General features: G+C 40.3%; 1 protein-coding gene across 1 annotated transcript; it reads right to left on the reverse strand.

The window, feature by feature from the left end:
* Positions 1-963: 963 nt before the first annotated feature.
* LOC110978572 (gamma-aminobutyric acid type B receptor subunit 2-like) lies at positions 964-17,396 on the reverse strand. The gene is made up of 17 exons (XM_087139511.1): positions 17,062-17,396; positions 16,455-16,595; positions 12,364-12,531; positions 11,231-11,338; positions 10,951-11,019; positions 10,414-10,614; positions 9,647-9,880; positions 8,473-8,536; positions 7,861-7,944; positions 6,238-6,388; positions 5,661-5,793; positions 5,027-5,140; positions 4,289-4,411; positions 3,537-3,714; positions 3,220-3,383; positions 2,664-2,813; positions 964-2,264 (listed from the first exon to the last, which is right to left on the reverse strand). Exons 1-17 carry the CDS (start codon positions 17,332-17,334, stop codon positions 2,199-2,201), a joined length of 2,421 nt encoding a protein of 806 aa, XP_086995637.1. The 5' UTR covers positions 17,335-17,396; the 3' UTR covers positions 964-2,198.
* Between the last annotated feature and the right edge of the window lie 4,201 nt (positions 17,397-21,597).

The following is a 21,597-nucleotide window of genomic DNA, read 5'->3' on the forward strand; positions in this document are numbered from 1 at the left end:
TCTTAAGTAATTACAGTTTCAAAACCTTTTGAGAGTGTTTTTAGGCAAAAGATATGAGGACAAAATTTTTTAAAAGGATGATTATGTAAAATAAGGTCGAGAAAAATTAAGGCGTGTTTGAGCTCAATTTGAACCACATGATGTAGTTTGCATACGTAGCATCGACCCATAAATTCACGTTAGAAAATTGGCAGGGATCCCAGGTTGCATGAGATGGAATTAAAGGCTGTGGTTCCGTTTGAACTGGGTTTTGGAACTGGTTATCTTCAGTGGTTCTGTTTAAATACAACCGTCAAGTATAAATCTTCTATTGAGAGGCATGGGCCTTCAGAAGACGAGTGTTATTGTGGGTTAAAGTATATGCCATAGCTCTACGTGAAAAACAACTCTCTTTTAATTGGTCTGTGTTCTAATTAGCCATTCCCTGTACTAAAATGTTTGTAATCTATTTATGTTTGCAGGTACCACCTGCCATAAATCATGCACCGCCCTCATGTGACGCCCTCACGTTATTTTTCTGAGATGTATGCTGTACGGATTAATTCGATTACACTAAAACGTTCTGTATCATGTAAAATCACAGGTGCTATCTTCCATTCAAGGATGATCACATTAAGACGTAGTTCATGATGAAAGTGGTAAGCTAAGCTTACTTAGGATAGTTTATGTAAAAGAATCGGCCACAGATGTTGATATGCACAGATGAATTTTTCTGTGTTTGTTTTCGCAATGCATTTGTAACATGAAGTCAGAGACTGTTAAACAAACTGTACACTATAGTAAACTGAACGCCTAAAACAAATAAGATGAAAGAGAAAGTATTACCAAGCTGAATGTGCCGTGTTTAAATTCAGGGAAATTATAGCTGTTTTCCTCCCGTTTTGCGAAACATCAACATAATGACAAATGTGAAAAGTATCTTATGAACCCTCTACGTTCTCCTATCAAACGTTACCACAACAAGACAATACTCAACACCATCTACAAAATGAGCTTGTTAGGCTACAAGTCATGTAAACTTTATTGAAGTTCAAGCTACAAACAACACATTTTCTCCAGAAAGCCTTTTGGCCAAACTTTTGGTGTGAATTACTGACTTGCGCTTCCTCACAAAACGACTTCTCTGTCAAATCACCTCATCATCAATGAGCCATTTGCAAGTTAAATTTGAATAAAATCTGGTACACTGAGTTCTTTAATATCACGTGAACATAACAACTTGAATTCTCCATTCTAAAACCAGTGTATAGTCTGGGGAGTTCAAATTCTGTGCAATCAGATAACACATTGTACCAGATTTTATTCAAATTTAACTCGTGGCTTCACAAACCTTTACCAAAAGAAGGGTCTTCCAAATACAGTATTCCCTAACACCGTACATTATGTACACCTGGACTGCTACATGATGGTTGAGAAAAAATATGTTTTAAAATTCACTTATTGGTACTATACATGCCCCGGTTTGCAAAAGAGACTGCACTGGTCGAAAGTCTGGGACTCTTGGTACTCTGCTTGATGGTGCGGCCTACGTACAAATGTACAGAAAACATTCAACATACGCGAGAAAACAAATACGTGAATGAAACCAGTCAAGTACATCTGCAGGTCTGCCTCTTTATAAACAGACTGTGTCCAAGAAAAACCGGACATAAACTAAACCTTGACTGGTACTTTAGTCAGCCCTTTTCTGTGTTTCGCGAGAGTTGCACCATCTGACAAAGAAGAAAATGAAAACTCAACCTGTGCACTTAGATACAGCATTGTGAGTAATTTGATTTTATATGTTCTTTGAATGAACTTAAGGGTACTTTTACAAAGTAATGGGGAGTACCTTTTACAACCGCAGCCCCATCCCCGAGAGGCTACGCGACAACATGCTCCATCTTTCCCTAGCCATAGCGTGCCGATCCTATTGACCCCCGTCAACAGGATTACTGCCGGCTTATGGTTGAGCTTTGCTGTGGTACCTGTTTCTATTCTAGTGACAACTACCAAGTGCTGGTGGCTCTGTTTACAGACAAATGCACATAATAATGCACAACTTGCAGTTAGTGCAGATATTACAACGATTACTACATTAACCTAATTTAATATTGGAAAATACCTGTTACCACAACACGAAAGTTATTGAGAAAGAGCTTGATATTCCGAGAAAGTGCACACGCAGACCAATTAAAGTTTGATCTCCTGAACTGCATTTAAATGTTATTTGCAGAGTCTACAGTTGGAACATCTTCGGCCAACAGCAGCAGCTTCTCTCTCCTCTGTATTTGAAAAATTTCAAAAGACAAACACCGCTTCTTTACAATCTCCTTGAATGATTCGAAATATCATCTGTTCCGGCTGGGCAAATTAGACTCGCACTGTGTCATAACAAGCCTTGTTGGTTCGTCAGCGCAAAACTCAGTCCTGCGAAATGCTACAAATTAAGAATGCCCTCAAAATTAGTTACATGTTTATGATGCTTGTCAGAAGATCGAATCTCGAGTTTGCACCCTTGTCATGGTTTCCAGCTATATAGACTAATTTAAGGTACAGTTTGCAGTAGCTGGAGAGAACACGTTCGGTATTTGTGTTATGTTGAGAGATTTCAAAATTTAAACTGTTAAAGTTCTGATGTTAAATCCGAGACAAACAAGTGTCACTGATATTTAATATCGTACCTGTTTCAGTATGTCTCGTAGTTCCTCGGTGACCTTTTTCTTGTCCAGAGATGACTGGCAAGTGTGTGCAGCCAAGGACCCATTATACCTCATGGGCTGCATCATGCTTAAACTGATAGTCTCCTCGTCAGCCGTTACAAAGAGATAAACCTATATAGCGAATAAGATATTTAACGTCAGAGTGATAATTTCTCGACGTTGACGATAAGTTGTTCCTCGAATGTACTGAAGGTCGGACCAGTTTTGATCGTTGTTAAATTAACACATCCTCTGCGGGAATCACCATGAAATTAGTTGGGGTAACAGACCCGATAAATTCGACTATTCTCCTCGAATTAAGGGTCCTGTATCACCCATAATGTCCACGTGAACGAAACCGGAGGAATTGCACCGGTTTCCGAAAATAGCCGAACTATTCCGAACTCCTCCTGTCCACATTTGGACAGCTTCGTTGATGTTTGGGTACATCCGGCCATGTCCACATGCAACAAAATTGTTTGAAAGGTATCGATTGATTAACCGTTCGATTGACTATAGAATTGGTGAAAATCTTTACCTTTGGAATAAAATTCAGGCCCAGCACTGTTGTATTGACTATGGCAATTGCGAGTCCGGGAACAAGATACGCCATATTGACGTCATCCCCAAGTATAGTCGTTACAGGGACAGTCAGGGTTAAAGTCAAAGCAACGACATACACTGAAGCGGCGATGTATTTACCTACCATCAAAACAGGAACATGAAGTTATTGATTAGTATAAAGCATTTGAAAATGTTGTGCATAATCTCATTAATTTGGGAGTCCAATAAGTATTGACCTAAATAGAAAATACGCAGGACTGAACAGAGGTGTACTCAATTCTGCGTTCTTACTGTCATTGAGCTGAGACACGGCAATGTTTCTTGTCTCCCAGGCCAAGAAAATACCGAAGGTCAACAGGACTCCCTTCACGCCGTAGAGGGCGATAGTAAAGTACTGAGCATTCTCACTGCTGCAATACCTTATCACAGGAACGTCGAAAATCTCCTTCTCGGGCTCGGTTGTGTCAAGCTATATAAGGCAAGGAAAACATAAAAACTAAATGGTCATTGAAAATCGTGGCTTTATAGGCCATGACCCACAAGCCAGACCGAGAGAGGGCACAAGTTTCCTAGCAACGCAAGCTGCTTTGGTAGGAACTGCACTTCGCTGGTTCACACAGGACTGTGAAATGCACGCGTATACAGTTGCTACCAACAAAATAAGCACTCCCGACCAACATGGCTCTTTTCAAGGGATGAGGGGGCACTTCTGCTTGAGGAAGTAAACCTCTTTCAGAGTTACACATGGAGTATGACTAATCTCTCTCACAAAATTTTGTCTTGGAAGTACTGTTGATGAACGGCACTGTTGATGACTTGCTATCTTTGCACAAGTGTTGTTACTCATCGATGGAAATGCATTGAGGATAGGATTTATGCAGTCTGATAATATTAACCGTTCCAAGCGCACTGTATTGGGAAGTGGGCTTGAGCGAATGTGCTCCTAAGCCAAGGATGATAATTGGCACTCTTTTGCATACTACATCATTAAAGAGACACCCAGAAAAGGCTACGATATCCGAAGATATCTATTGTGCACCTACCCGGGGCTCAAGGTATCGACTGTTAACAGTAGTCGTATCCATGACAATCCACACGGCAAATATGATGCAATCCACAAGCACAACCGTCAAAACTCCGCAAATGAGCTTCCAGTCCGGTAAATGCTGTGGGTAAATGCGACAGGACAAAAGTGAGTAATGGACAGCTTGTTACCTGCTTCTGGAAATGAAAATAATAAAAACTACGGCCTCAAATTTTAGAGCAGACCACTGATTTTTCCGAGATCATGGGCCCAAGTCATATTGAACGCTGAAGCTTAAAAAGTTGATTAGGGAGTCCACGCCTTCCCTCCATCACAGGCTAAACCGAGGAGATAGCATTGCCGCAGTGGGACCACATCCGTGCACGCGATCTTAAACTCCAGGCACTGTGCATTTGGCAAGTCACAACATCCTGTTGGTTGAAGAGGAACTTCCACCAGCGTTGAGCCATGCACTGTAGCAGTGGCTTTTGATTTGCCAACATGCCTTTGCCAAGAAACCATGCTTGAAGTGGACTAGACACGAAGTGCTCTCGTCAGAGCCTCTTTGGTCCAAGTGCATGCACAACCATGGAAGATTAAGTGTCAGATGGGACGTGAATTTAGAAAATGACTGGAAAAATATTCATACTGAATATGCATAACTTTTCAAGATTAAAGTTGTGATAAATATTTGAGACAGATTTCTGATCATGACGATCTGATCGATCAAAGTCGCCTTTTTCTAAACATTACTCACAATTCGTTTAAACTTCTTCACTGCACGACTGAATATGGCGTGTATGCGGTACGTCTTCATGAAGATGGAACCGAATGTAAATGACAGCCCTAGGGAATTCAGTATCCTCTCCAGCTGAAAAATAAAAGCAATTATTAATCCAGAAGGTATTCTGATTGGCTTTTTTTTTAGTGGATTCTGAATAAATTAACCATCATCTGAATAACAATATTAAAATTAAAAGTTCCATAATCTATCACTAGTTATGGAATCTTGTATATAGCTCGTAGCATGTATAACTTCTTTATTAAAACATTTGTCAAAGCGTCAACTTGAGATCAAGGTAAGGGTCAATCTCAAATCACATTACACTAAATTCCAAAGAGTGAAAATTCACTCCCTTCCACTGAAAGGACCAGACGAATTCGAGTGAAGTTTTCTCGCTCAACAGATCGAGATTTCACTCGAGCTCCCTCTGGAAGTGGTGCTTTCTCGAACTATAATTATTTCACCTTAAATTCAGTATGGTTTTCACACTCAATCGTCTCACGGTCCTTAGTTTCAATCTTTGGAAATAAGGGGCTGCAGGGTCAGATGATGATTCAGTGAATTTCAAAGAGATTCGGTGATTTTTCTGGTATGACCATTGCCTTACATGACACTTGACGACGATAGCCGTATCTGATAGCTTCGTTTTGTCCCAGCCTGTGACGAAGACAGAGGCGTAAAGAAGCAAACAACCAACCACAGTCAGGTTACCCAGGGAAGGACTCGACATCTTGATAGCCCTGGGATTTAAAAAAATACAGGAGTCCTCGATTGGATTTTCCGTGTAATGAAATTGGCGCATGTTGGATAATTGTTAGAAAGTAAAGAAACGGGCTGATGTGATAAAGTAATATTCTTAGTCATCGGGCGTAGGTTCAAGACTCTGCTCCGAGCCGATCCCTGTTTTTGCCAATCGTTTTTCTTGTCGAATTGCAGGTTGTTCTATTTCAAGCAAGACTGATTCTCATTGCCCCACACCCGACAAAATAACATTTTACATTTAACTACTTATGTTGCATTATAGTATTTTTCACAATCATCAGCTATCAAATAACAAGATAATGAATTAGGTTTCAAACGTCCAACCCACTAGTCTACCCCGAACCCTCAGACCACCCAGAACCCTCACGCCCACCCCGAATCCTTCCGAAGAAAGCAAAAGTCAGAACCTAAGTTCATGCTACCTTCTGTGTTTGTATTTGACATTAATGAAGAAGACGCCTAACGCCAAGACAGCGCCGATCGACGTCAGGGAGAATAGAATCGTCCGTACGGTAGACGATACCTCCAGGATCACATATCTCTGTGTTACACCATCCACAGGAAAATGACCGCCTAAACAGAAAAGTGACTCAATGTATAACTTAAATTCCTGGACAAAGTTTTCCAAATAGCGCCATTTCTGTATAAATAACAGCTCAGTGGAAAAGCCACATCTGTGACATAAAAACTTTGTTTTGAAAAAAATTGCGTTTCAGGTTGGTAACGTTTAAGATTGCTGAGTGACCAAGTTTGCTCACTTGTCTGTTTTTAGACTAAACGTCCGATAATATTGCAGCGTTTCCCACAAAAGAAATGCTAGTGAATTATTTCTGAAAATAGCTTCTCCAACCTCTGGAGAAAAATTGCGGCATGAACAATCTATAGGAACCACGATTTAGACCACAAAGCCCATAAATAGAGAGAAATTCCAAAGACCATGTAATCAGCCCACAAAGTCAATCTTTTTTTCTCTCTTTTTGTGCAGATCCCGCTGAGAATACCGCAAGTATGGTTGCAGCTCATCCTGCGCATAGCAGGTACAAATAATGCTGATTGAACAATTCCCCTAGGAGTACCTTTGATTACCGCAGTCTTGTGCTTGAGGGACCGTTTGGTCTCTAGCAGATGAAAAACACGAACGGCTTCGTAAAATATATAATGCAATTGCAAAACGGTGGTGTAATCTACAGAAGAAACTTAATTGTTCACAACTGCATGCTTCATCTTGGCTTGCTGAATTGGACGAGTTGAGAAATCGGCATCTTTCGTTTATTAAATGAACAATGCGCAGAAAAGTGCTAAACCATTTATACTGCAAGTACAGGGGAAAAGAAAAAGAGAGTAGGAAAGAAGAAACACATAGCATTCATCTTCGTTGTAGACATTGTTAAAGAAAAGGAATGTATTACACTCAAAAAATAAGTCACTCTAGGTGAAACTATTTTTCACGAATATCCTGACAGATTCACAAAAAAGAGCTGCATGCCAGATATTTTGGGGGTTTCTTCTCTGTTAAAAAGCGTATGAACCATAACTAGCAGTAATGTTTGCTTGCAAAGGGTAATACTGAAAAAAAAACCAGAAAGCAAAACAACCATAGCTTCCGAACATTTTACAGTGTACATTACTCCGAGTTTATCAGAGATTCCAAAGTCAAATGAGCATAATGTTGTATAGGTGAGCACAGTCCCTCTACTGATGTAGTTGTGAGATAATCAAGGACTGCTGTCTGTTTCAATGAACTAGAACGAAATGAATACACAGAGGCAGGGCAGGAATGTGCAATATATGAAACGTGAGAAAGTGGACAATTGAAACTAAGGACATGTAACAATGTCTATGCAGTCCGACGTTAGACACGCAGTTAAGGGCCTTGAGTTTGATACCCTTCAAACAGGACACGGATTCCTAGTCGAATTTTCGAGCTCGATGTAGTGATTACAACTGTCGGTAATCTATTTCACACTTGTAATAAAGCACTTGCATTCGAGCAAGCATCCTCTAAACTAGTCATTGGCCTTTTATTACCAAAAATTAAACCTTACCTTTCCATCTGATACTCGAACCTTTCGAATTCACCAAGATTTTCCTCTCAATCTTGTACTGCATCACGTTATTTAAATTTGTGCCTTCAGGGTTGAAATAAAAGTTTGTCACATTGTATATTGTGCAAGAATCGTCATGCATAAGCACTGATTGCCATGGTAGGTACACCTTGGGCATGTTTAAGACAATGTTAAAATGTTTGTTTTTGTAAATAGAAAATTTTTTACAAAGACAGAACAAAAAAGTCTTTAAGGGATTTGCAAAAGCACCCCTTTCTAGGATTTCTCCACCAACTGAGTGTAGTTCATTGACTGGGAGACACAAAGATCCTGTATCATGACGCCTTATACAATGCTCTGCTGGAGACGACGACATTGTATGCATAATTGATCGGCACTGATGACTTGTGTCATTTCTGTAATAATACGTAAAGACTCTGTGTTTAGCTGTGGTCCTGTGGTTGTCGTTATTTCTTTCGCAAGAAAAATTCTACTAAAGCCCTTATGCCGATAACTGTTAAGTACCAAATGGATAGAGTATCGGTTTCAATGTTGCTGATCAGGTTAAAATTCTAAACGAACTTGAAATGTCAATAATTCTGATAATTTTACCTTGAGCCTGATCGATGAAAATTGTGTCCGCTTTCCGTTGTCCATTTTCAATTCGAACTCGACTCTATGATCAAGAAATCACACCAAGTTTTTCTTAATGCACCACACGTTGTGAAAGAACCCCGTATCCAGGTCTTGGTCTATGGGCAAAATGAGATATTTTGGAACGAAAGACGGGGGCCCTAATTGCTATGGGGTCCCCTCAACGGTGCAGTAGAGAGCTAGTGGAAATTAGAATTAACTTTTGGGGGGTATGGAGTTCTCAATATCAAGAAACGCATTCAGTGCATAAGTATGGTTGCTGTACACTTTGTCTTGTCGTTTTCTGGCCTCATTCCCTTTAAATCATATTTAAACAATTCCCGGTTCTTACACAATGAGAGGGTTTCCGTATACTTCCTTTGTGGTGCCATTTATCATACTCCACGTTTGTAAAACTTTGGGTTTTTTGTTTTGTTTAGTTTTTTCTTTAATTCGTTATTAATGTAAGCGCCGACTTGAAGCGAGCCTGTAGATGACTCATTTATTGGGTTGAATTAATTGTTGGAATTTCTTTCAGAGTGATACCACAGCTCAAAAACAACTCAAAGCGCTAATGAGTGGTAATGGTTGAACTCGTCTCGGCATAGGCTACAGGATTGCCGACGCAAAATCTGCCTGTTGTACGGGCGTTTCACAATATGCAATGTTTTGCGCGTCTGAAACTGTGACCCCGTGTGACGTATTTCCTTCACAAACAATTGTGAAACTGATTAGCCTTTCCAGCGCCCTGTGTGGGCGCTGGGTGACGCTGAACGGGCAATCACACATGTTCCACTGCCATTCGACGTGCGGGAACAACGATTAAAAACAGGTGCTGCGGTTACTTGACCAGACCTTCGTAAACCACACGGAAAAGTCCTAATCAACTTGTCCAACCTCTGTTGAACCTTCTCATTTGAAGACTTCGTATGCACGAACTTTACAAAAGAGTGCTTTAAACTCTGTGTATGTGCTTAGGATGGTTTAAACCGAAGAAAACCGATCCAAAATCTCCTCTGAATCATACTGTCGACACACGCAAATTAAGTGCAGCATTTCCAAGGATGGCCACTAAATTGAAATGCAACGCTGAGGGAGAAGGGAAAAATGCATGAAGTCATTAAAACACCCCCATCAATACAAGAAATATTACCGTCAATCCGTGGAAATCCATATTATCAGCGTTGCGTAAAATCACCCTTGCCATGTCCATATCGGAATAGCTGAAGTCTTCAAGCCTACGAGGGGGCTCGAGACGCTGTAGGTCCGCTATGGAGGCATTTAGGGCTAGTGCTACAGACACGATGCCGTCGTACATTACTGGCACGATGTTATTACTGAATGGGTAGATACTGTCGTAGTAGTCATAATGCTCCTGCGAGGGTTTCTGCAGATTACACCACATGGTACACACAGAAAGTTCAAAGCTTTAGTATCTGGTGCGATCGCCAGAATTCCAGACAATCTTGAATTATTCTGCGCTATGTGCAATAACTGTTGTTAAAATTAATTATCTTTTAAGGAAAATTGGTAGATTTTATTAAAAACTAAGGAATCTTCTTATGCAGTAAATTTCTAAAACCGAACGTATTACAGTGGAATAAAAGAGTCTTACCTGCAATTTTGATTAGAAAATGTATTCTGCCGATCGAGTTGATAGGGCATGGTATTTTTCTTTCTTTTTTTCTTTCAGAAGGAGCCACGTACGCGTTTAATTTTAGTTATTTGGTAAATGTTCTTTTTCTTCTTTTGTGAGACAAAACGATTATTTCCTCTTTTCTTGTAATGCTTTGTTGGAATATTTAGCCCAGACCAAGGAGGTCATTTAGTTCGACATTGTCTTCAGTCTATAACCTTGAAATTGTTTCAGTCTTCTATTTTTCACATTTTACAATGATACCAACTTCACGTTGCACGTACCACGCCGTTAAAGTCAAGCTGTGGTAAAGCTAACAAGGGCTGCCTGCGGTGGAAATGAATCGCTCCCTCAGCGCTAGCCAGGATCTGCTTTGCCGTGCAAGGTTGCATGTCTGACTTTGAGTTGTTGAGCCACCACTCAAAGTTGGCCCAGGTAGGCGGTATCCACACGTACTTCGCACCCATCAGTCCAGCGATGTAGGCCTGGTCCACGAGTCACGGGTTGGCGTGAAAAAAAAAAAATCATCACAAAGCGCTCTTACAATCATTACTTACATCAACTGTTCACCTCTTTTATCACACATCGATGTCAACAGGATACTCATTCACGACTACATAATGTAAAAGTAACGGCACCATTGATGCCAATGCATGTTACTCATTTTACGTTATTGCAATGGGTCACGAGGGACGGGGGTAGGCCTATGCTTTCTGTGCCCTAAGTGAGCGCACCCCAACGTACCTCACAGAATTATTAACCCTGTTGAATCAGTGCTGTTATACGTAAAGTCAAAATCAGGAATGTTTGGATTGGCTCACCTTACAGAAAAGTTTCAGTGTTGCCGCTGCGTTGGAAAATCCAGTGTACACGATTCTGGCATCCTGACGCTGAAAAACATTTGTAGGAAAGCTATTTTCTAAAGGAAAACCTTATCGTGACTTGAACCAGACTTCTTTTATGTATTGTGCCTGTGTTGTTGCTGCTGCTGTTTTTTGTTTGTTGGTTTTATTTTTTTGTTTTGTCTTTTTATGTTGTTATGGTTTGATTGAAGTTTACTGATTCAATATTTGTTCAATAACTTGTCTGAGTGCAGCATACCTTTAGATTTTGAAGATGGATGTCTACCATATTAATGTTCCTAATTCCTTCCGATGCCACGATCTTTACGTGATTAGTTTCCAACATTTGTCGCAAGTCCTTGATATGCTACAAAATAAGAACGACGAAAAGATTGTTGGACTTCCCACTTCTGTACCTAGACCATGACCAGCTACGTTAAGCGTGCACTTAACTGACAGTGACGGGAATATACAGGTGACTTGTTCTATGTTTAGTTTCATATGCCAAGATTTTTGAATTCCATCTTTAAAAATCTTTGACGGTACGGATGAAAACGCGGCACAAGAATGTCACTGATTTGTCAAATTCAACGGTCTTTGGGAGGTGATGTCACAATACAAACTCAAACTCGTCCGAAAAGCCAAGACACGGGTACGTGCCCTCAAGCAGTGTGGAGCTGTTGGGTGTTCATGAAATTGACCCTCTGCCATTTGAGCCTTTAGTTGACAAGTATGCTCCGATCAACATTACCGGCACCGATGCTATCAACAGTTCAATTTATAAACGTTACCTTTAACCTACACTATTTTTTTGTAAGTTAAAGGAGACAAAACATAAAACGTACTGAACGAAAAGATCTGAAGAAGTATGTTTCCCTGAAGTAGGTTTCAAGGTGACACTTTGTCTACACCCATGCCGTTGCTAAGGTGATATAGATCATGAGCCATCCCCAGGCTAATGCAAAATGCAAGTCCGGATTTGTCAGCGCAGACGTGCTTTGTTGCGTGCGGTTTTGATCCTTTGCTACGGTTTCTGCCGTTTTTCTTGCGCCAGATGCTCGGGTTGGCATAAGGAATTCCTATAAATTTGGTACCGAGAGAATTTCCTTTTCTAACTGTTTATTTTCATTTATATGAATCTCAAAATCAAGTCACCTCATTATGTTGTCACTGTAATCCTTTAGTCAAACACAGTTAAAACGGGAAGGGAGAATATAACACATTTATTCCTAGAATCTACGCCCTGATTGAAATTATGTAACTGTATCCCTCTGTATTCCTTACCCGCACATTTTAATTGGTATCGGCCAATGCAGCGAGTGGTAAATGGATGGAAACGTGGAAATACCATTGAGATTTATGTTTTCTGTAAAACAAACAGTACTATCTTACGGCCTGAAAAAAGGAGTTGTCCTCAAAGATGAATGCAATCCGCCTCCATCCCATTTCCCTGATGAATGCAACCACGCCCACAAGTCGGTCTCTATTACTTGGGTAGGCTCGGACCGTGTACGGATACACGGACCGGTCTCCTAACGCTGGACTTGATGGTATGCCAATCTGTCCATGAATCAATAAAGGTTCTTCAGTTTTAAGAAACAGACAACTGACTCTTTAGACAGACACTTACAATTCCATACTGTAAAACCGAAGAACGTTTGACGCACTTGTAGACTAAACACATTAAATATTTGAACACGCGATGCGTTTACATGTGAACGTGTTTAACATATAGGCCTAAAGTATTTATCATCGGGACATTAAACGCCTGTTTATATAAAAACGTGTATTCCATTATTTTCCGCCATTACTCTAAAGTGCCGATGAAATTAAAATCTAATGTTGTGAGTAGTTAAACGCTGCGGGTAGAACTGAACGTATAGTCTGAAGAAAGTGTTTATTTTTGGTTTGATAATCAAGTGATAATCCACGCTGCACCCATGTACATGTATTTTACTTTACATGAGCAACATTAAGACACGACGAGGCGCATACGCCGTATATACACGCATGTGCATGCACGTTTCGATCCCTTTCCGCTTCCCCTAGTACGTCTGCTGGCTGTCGACGTCGCTAATTCCAAATGTAGAGAAACGGACTGTTAAGAGTTGCACTTCTATTTCTTACACAGGTTCGTGCATATAACGTGTAGAGATATTGGAGCTTCTCGGATATGGGTAATAATTTTCTGAAAAAATAAGGTCTGTCAACAGCATTTCAAATATTTTTGTTCCTGTGTTAAGTTGTAGCAGTTGGCTTGCCACTCTTTACGTCACTGTGTATGCCATCCTTACCTAATAATGAGCAGTTAACATTTTCGTAGCGGCGAGTCACAGGTCAAGTGCAGTCGTGTATGCGTGTTTACATGGTGACGTGTGACATGTTTATGCACATGTGTTGGGGTGGACTCAACGACTTCGACGTCTCGGTACCGCACTGGTCTGTGTCCACAGACCAGTGCGGTACCGATGATGGACAGGAAATGTCACTAATTTAACAAATATACCTTATGAAATAGTCGGTATCAGTACTAACGAAATCGATACAATCTAACAGAAAATCACCATCTTATTGTTGGATACACCATTTTGGTACCAAAAATGGATGTAAAATGGCTTTGAATTTTCGTGCACCGTCGGATCGATACGTTTTTTGGGGTGATTCAATAATGACCTGATCAGTGAAAATTTTATCTGGCGGATTCAATATAAATGCCTGAAATCAATGCATTTATGGTGAAACATTGATTTGGTGCAAGATTTTTGTCTCAGAAAACTTAGTTTCTTTTAAAAATTTATTGATGAAATCAGTAATATATTTTGCAGTTTCGATCTTTTTCGTTGTAAGAAAGGGTCCATAAAATCTATACTGTTCTGAGATTCACCGTTATTTAAAAATATTACTAATGGAGGAAAATTGTGTGTTGTTCGTGGTGTCGTGTTTAAATTCTCCCTAAATTTATTAATGCTTCTACACTTAGGTAGTTTACAAAGTCAGTCGTTGAAAAATTCCGCGCTATAACGTCGCCTGCATTGAGAAAAACCGTTTGACAGCTTGAAAATGGATTGCACATGCGCACTTGCAATGAGTGTTTTCTCTATAAAGCATGAAGCAGGTCCTGGCGAGCCTTGCCTCCGTCTGTGTGGCGGAGATGTTTGTATAAATTACAATGGGACTTGGCCAGAGGCCGGCTGCTATATATATATTTTTTCTGGCTAAGGGGAATCCCCGACGTTAAAACTAGGCTGTTCAGCATAAAAAGAGGTAGGCATAAACGGGAGTTGATTGCATTTGGCCGTATTTTTGTAATTAAGAATTTAGCAAAAAAAATAACGACCTGAGCTCAGAGGCCATTTCATTTTTTTGTATCCAACATAGTTTGTTGGTCAAAATATATGTACAAAACAATAACAAACAACACTAAAAATTTCACACCAGAATTACAACAAATAATTTCAGACAGCATATCAGGTGAAATAAAATTGATTATTAAATAAAATGGGATTAAGATAACAATGAAATCCAACGAATCACTGATTTGGACTTTGATTGCACCTGTACATGTACGTTTAATAAGCGAACTGCACTTGGATAAAAACTGTTCAAGGTTCGAGTCGCATCTGCCGGAATTGATCTGTAACGATTATCTGTTCTCATCCGCTGAAATAAGTCATTCGCAGGATGGAATCCATCTGAGACAATTGACATGCACTTCTTTAAGACCCTTGCCTCGTAAAGTTCTTCCATTGCAGGTAGTTTACAGCCAGTTATGGCGCTAGCAGTTTAAACAACCCGATTGAGGCGTTTCCGGTCTTACACTGTGGTGTTCCCATACCAGACAGCGATTGAGAATGTCAGGACACTCTCAGCCACTGCCCGATAGAACTTCACCAGCAGACCTTGGCTGACCCGGAAACTCCTCAGTCTTCTGAGACAAGACAGACGTTGTTGGGCTTTCTTTACTAAGAAATCAACATGGGTTGTCCATTTCAGATCGTTAGTCATATACAGGCCTATTCGCTCGACTCAATTAGTAAACGTGTCAGTGTTTAAAAATTGTTACAGCGTTTAAGTAATAAACGCACAAATGGGTTTTCAATTATTATAGTAATTAAAAACCCAACATAATGCTAAACACATTCACATATTTACTAAATAAAAAAGTGTGCTTAGCATATAAACATGTCGTATATGTTTATTTATAAACGTGTCAATATGTTTAAAAGTGTTCGACTTGCGTTTAATTTACGTTTAATAGTTGAGCGCTTGGGTTTTACAGCGCAGTCAAGTTGTTTTCCAGTCCTTGCTTGAAATATACAGTTTCCTGTCTAACTTAATTTCACCAAAACTCTGGTTAATATCATTCATTTTAATGTAGGATTGAAAGCGTGAAGATCATTGTAAGCATTAGATTCTTCAAACTGAAGGTTAGGAAGACGTGATGATCAGATTCAAACTTACATGTGCATTCATAAATACCTCCGACGGTCGCCCTTTCAACAACGTGCAATTTGGCCGTGTATAAACATTTGATAACGCCCGCTGAGAAGTGATAATGCCCGCTGCGTAAATCACACGCTGGCACCTAGATACAGACAGTTTAATCAATTCATGTGTACATGAGGCTCGCCACGCAAGGGCCAAGTCCATATAAGGAGTTTTTTGGACAACTTGCACAACGAATATACCATAAAATGGACGGGGGTGTTCGGGAAAATGGAACTAAAATTCTAGAACAAAATTGAGGTATTTATGAAAGGGAATAAATATGAGCTTTGGCCGGTCTTAAATTAACGTTTTTAGACCGGTCCAGTGAATTCACAAACTAAGTTGGCATTTTTTCCCTTTTAATACATGTTAGAATTTGAATACACTCTTACGCACTTGTTAGAGAACATTACAAAAATTTGAGTACAAAAAATACATGCACTTTTATAATTTCAAGATGTATAAACCGATTCACTGCCCATATACTGCGGTGTCCCCGCCACTCAGGCACGCATTCCTAAGCTTTACAAGCGCGTGATTTTCGTTAGCAGGCAGGAAGCATTCAATGTAGATCTCTTTTGTTCACGCACTTGGGGATACCGCAGTAATGGCTACTGATTCTTTTCATTGGATTGGTCTATGTACATAATTATTTTAGTTTGGATAGAGAAAACATTTATTTGTGAAAATATAAGTTGATATGCCGATGAGAAGTCAGTAAAATTCAGTAGAAATGAACGACTCTATGAAATTAAAAGTAAAAAAGATGAGAAGTGCAGCTGCAAGAACTTTTGTTGTCTTGGTTACTTTCGTTTACTTTTGATGACATTTCGCAATGTCATGTCTCAGTCTATATTTCAAACAGTGCAATGAATTTATGTATCGATTAGTAGATAAATAACTAACGACTTGTGGGTCGTCCAAAACTGAAAGAACCGAAAATGGACGGGCCTACCAAGAGACAGAAAAAATACCTATAACGATTCGCAACTTACCTGAACAATGTTGTACCTTGCTGCCACTCTGTTGACAATGAGCGCCTCCTGCGACAAAAGAGGGCCCCATAAGATTGGCACAGGAGGTCCGCTGTAGGCCAAATTGTACAGTATTTGCAAACCCTCCTCCGGATCTGCTCGCTGCAAATTATTTCAGCAACACAAGAATTACAAATGAGGTGTATTAACGGTATTTAACCTTGTGAAGAACACATCAAAAAAAATCTTAACCGACCCCTACGAGCTCACGTACTGAAAACAAAATTCCATTATACGAATTATTTCAACAAACGGGAAAGCCAAAACAAAGTTCCAGTGATGAAATTGTAAACGCTTTGCCGTACGTCATTCTTGTTGATTTCGCCAATTTCATTTTGTAAACCAAAGTGCTAAGTTACATCAAATAACGTCCGTTTTGCGTCGTGGTTGGTATGCATTTCCAAGGAGACTGTGACTTTATGCCTTTCACTGGTTGGTTTGGGGCTTACTTGCAATGTTCTACAATATCTCCGTTTTCCCTAACCAAATTAGACCATGACATCAAGCATAACAACATAGAACATAGAATCTCAATGGAAAGGCAATATTGTTGTCAAAAAGCACCTACCCCAGTCCAGTTCCATCTCATGATCAGGTGGTAATCGTCTAGGATCCCGTCCAAGCTGTTGATATGGTCCAGTGCCGTCTGCGCTACCTTTTGTTGCATACCTATCAAAGGACTGTTGGGAAAAGCGAACATACCGCCTATGTGAACCACGCATTTTGCGCCGAAAGCAGTGGCGTTGTCAGTGTTGTTGTATCCTGCAGATCCGAGCACCGGGAACACAGCCAAAAACAGGCCGAGTGCCTTGGTGACCGCTCTCTGCTGGACAGTAAACATCGTTGGTTGTCACCAACAAGGAAGTTTCACAAGCTGTGTTTTCATCCCGTCAGAAGCTTGTCTTAGTGGCTATTATTGCTATCATGTTCGTAAGTGACATTGTCATGCGCACACACGCACCAATGTTTGCAAATTCCATTGGATGGGCATTCGAGTTGCGCGTTAACTGCCGGTTACACGGCTCCATGTACATGTATCTCTATGTGAAGTTGGTGTGGTTTAAACTGAAGTGACGGCACACTTACAAATCGGATATGATGGTTGCACTACACCAAATAAAGGCCCCTAGGAAACAGTACAAAATCAGCGCCGAAATAGCGCCGGGAACAGGTTGGCCTCCGTTTTTTCACTGGAAATTCAAAATTATGGCCTGAAGATTACTGTTCGTTTCAATTTTACGGGGGTTAGCCACGCGATTTTTTTTTATTCGCCTTTCCCCGACGATACCCCCAAAATAGTAGTAAAACTATGCGCTCAGCTCTTATATAGCCGCCAGCCTCTATCCAATCGGCAATTTGGTGCTTTTTGTGAAAAAAATACCTCGAACTGGAAACTACCAGTCCCAAATTCGGTATTTACAGAAATATTTCTATGATCCTTCCTGATTATGGCATGTCTTATTGTAAATACCCCGTGGGATCATGGGACAGAAGTCCGACCATTTGGTGGAATACATGCTGATAGACCTTTTTCACCCACGTGACTAAATGTAAACAATACCACTACGTGTGGACCGCCTTGGCCACGGTGATCGTATATATTCCTACGGGCAGCTTCAACCACGTGCAAGCACACGTGCAAACACTGCATGCTTGACTAGTTTATCTTGAATAAGTAGATTACCATCACAACACTATGCACTCATTACCATCACAACACATCATAGGTTCAGCACCATCGTGACATCACTAGAAAATGTCTATCCGCCCCGAATTGAAGTGCACCCCCAAGTGGCAAAAGAAAGGCAGATGGTAGTAAGCTTTCCAAACGGGTTCTTGCACGCGTTCTGCGTGTATGCAAAGACCATACATTAAGGAATAAATTCATTGCGCGTACTCAGCGTGCTGCGCGTCAAACGCGCCATTGATGCCATTATAAACGCGTGCCTATGCGGTGAGTACTAAAAAATAAAACACAGAAAAACACGCCCTCTTTCAGAAAGTGGGGGATATTACCCTGTAGTCGGAAAAAGGGGGCAGTGACCCTCTTCCTCCTCACTTCGGCCGCCAAGAATCAATACTTTTGTACGTTCATTCGTAGTTTACAACTGTTTTGAGTACGAAGTTGAGCTTTTTTGACAGGAAACACGGGACACTTAGACAACTTGGCGAGCTATGTCAAATCTATCCAATCGCCGGCAAAAGACATCCAACAAAACAGTGGCAAAGCCAGTTGTAAAATACGAACGAACGTACAAAAATATTGATTCTTGACTGATTAGATTTTACAGAATTTTTTTGAAGTGTTTTGAAACAACAGATATAACAGCCCGAGTAACGGGAAGCCTTTTAGAAAAGGGGACTTTTGTAAACTGGGGCACTGATCATCAGGCTTTGTTGGAACCCATGTTGTACAAGCTCGATGTAGTATACTGGCCCGTACATTCACGTGATGAGCTTTGCTGGGGTCCTTGGTTGAATGGGATGGCATTTGAGGATATGGTACTGCTTGAATTGGATTTTAGAACTGATTGTATTTAGAAGTACTGCTTGCATACCAAATGAATTTCATATTTGTTGGAGAGGGTTTGCATTCAGATGAGAAGTGCCACTTTTATTAAGGGAATAAATATGTGCTTGGCCGGCCAAGAACATATTTATTCCCTCTCATAGACCTAAGTACCTTTTTAATCAGAGAGTCAAAAGAAGTCAATATATGATGGATTTCCAATGCTTTCGTTCTAGAATTTTACTTTCATTTTCCGGAACACCCCTTGTCCCATTTTATGGTATATTCCTTGCCCAAAAGAATCTTCTTATATGGACTTAGCACGCGCCTGGCGAGCGGCGTGCACACAGACTCTTGACCGATAAGAATCGATTAAACTGCCTCGCATCAAGGTGCCAGCGAGTGATTTACGCATCGGTCATTATCACTTCTCAGCGGGCATTATAAAATGTTTTACAACTGCATTAATCCCCGTCATCAAATTGGTGGATCGTTGATCACATGGCATTGAATTATTTATTACCAACCGGAAGCACGCACACGACGCGCGCGACGTGCACGCCGACTGCAAAAATTCTGTTCGTTAAAAACGAATAACAAACACCTGTGGATCATTTGTACTGCAACTTCTAGTTGCGCAAGTTTCTTTATGGCAATTGACGAATTATCAAGCTCTGCCGAGCACAATTCTACAAAATAATTACAATTATTGTAAGTAATGCTGATGCAAGGAACTAAGGAAACAGATAAATTGCTGCCAAATGATTATTAATGAGCTCTGGCTATTATGTCGGAAAAGTAACGGATTCACTGAACTGGACTACTTCCAGTTGGAATCAGTTGATTAATACTCACAGAAAATCAGATGATGAGGATTTATGCAGGTGTTGTCTAATATAAATAATAAATGTTTCGCGTTCGTTCTTACTATCGCACTCAAACATTCGTTATTTGTATATTAATACACTGTTAAATTACACGTTGTTGAATAGGGAGATGAGGTATTTATGAATATAAGTTAAAGTGTGTGCCCATTTACTGCTTTATGTAAACTCGCTTTGGGTCGGTCTGCGTTCTAATTATCAATTTCCTATACCAGATTGTTCCCACCTCACTTTATGCGTTGATAAGGACGTGATGGGGTTATTTTCTTACATTTATGAAGGTGGAATCAGGTTATCTATTTGTTATCACAGAGAAATGGTTTCATTTCAGGATGAGTGGAAAGTGAACAGCCGAAACTTTGAGTACTGCGTGGGGAAATTGTTTTCCTGAAAACCTCAGGTTATTTACGTCACTGTTCTTTGAGATGTTGAAATGTCTTAAAGTTTAACGGAAACAAGCCGTATAACCAAGGGTAATGATCAGCCATAAACCATGCACAGCGCCCTCATGGGAAAAGCAATTTTTTTTAGATGTATGCCACGTTGATTACACCTATTGCATAGTCAGGTTCTACGCCATGTAGAATCACCGCTGCTGTCTTCCATTCAGTGCTAATCAAATTGAAACGCATTTCACGGTAGCAGTGGTAAGATGAGTCTGCTTAGGACTGGTTATGTAACATAATTAGACAGAGATGTTGACATAAAAAGATGGTGATTTTTCTGTATTTGTTTTCGGGATGAATTTGTAGCATAAGGTCAGGGATAGTTGTACAGGCAAACTCTACATTGTCAATTTTGCTACACGGTAAATTGAACGTAGCTTCTGCACCACAAATTGGAAAAGCAGCAGATTTCATGCCTTAACTTTTGTCAGAGATTTAAAAAAACTAATTTTTCTAGAGTTTTGAAATTGACTAGTTATGAAGAGGGAGCAAGTAGAGGCAATTCAATTTTGATTGCTGGTGTTTTCTGTTGAGGAGAAACGACGAAAAAGTGGAGATTCTTTGCTTTGATGGGCGAGGACGCGAACTTCCGAACCATTTGAATCAAAGAATCTCCACCTTATGAGTCGTTTCTCCGATTTAAACCACGTCCCTCCCTCCACTTTTATTGTCCAAAAGAACAAAAAGGCTTTACTGATGCTTTGAGAGCAGTGAGATGAATTCCATCATTTGTCCAACGTTGGCTGGCTATGTACATTTGCATGTACATTAATGCTTCATTCCTGTCCCAAGCCGTTGAGTAACTCCTCGGCTGGGTGCACAACTATTTTTCATTCACAAGCACACATGCTCTGCACCAAGTCGCACACAGCTACAGACATGCAGTCGACACCATCAGTGTATCGCACGGCACACACTGTCTCACGGTCCAAATGGATTTATATCTATATGTTAGTTGTGGAAATAGGCGCTACGCTAAATTTAAGTTAGCAAAGGCTATCGATATGACGATACGGAGCTGGGGACCTTTTACACCATCAAGCTTGAGTGACTGATTTGCAAACTGCAGTTCTCTGCCTCTTCAAATGAAGTTTACGTTTACAACCTTGGAAGTACAAGTTTACTCTTTGAAATCCCTCAGTCACCAAAGGAAGTTCTTTTGTTTGGAAAAAACATGCATTGGAATATCATCTCATTCATCTGCATGGGAAGTATCATACGTAAGTTTCTAAACGATTAATATGTTTTGCAAAATTGTACATGAA

The sequence above is a fragment of the Acanthaster planci genome, linkage group LG07, assembly GCF_054643075.1.
Source record: "Acanthaster planci isolate LZ-2023a linkage group LG07, COTS_SCS, whole genome shotgun sequence".
Lineage (NCBI taxonomy): Eukaryota > Metazoa > Echinodermata > Asteroidea > Valvatida > Acanthasteridae > Acanthaster > Acanthaster planci.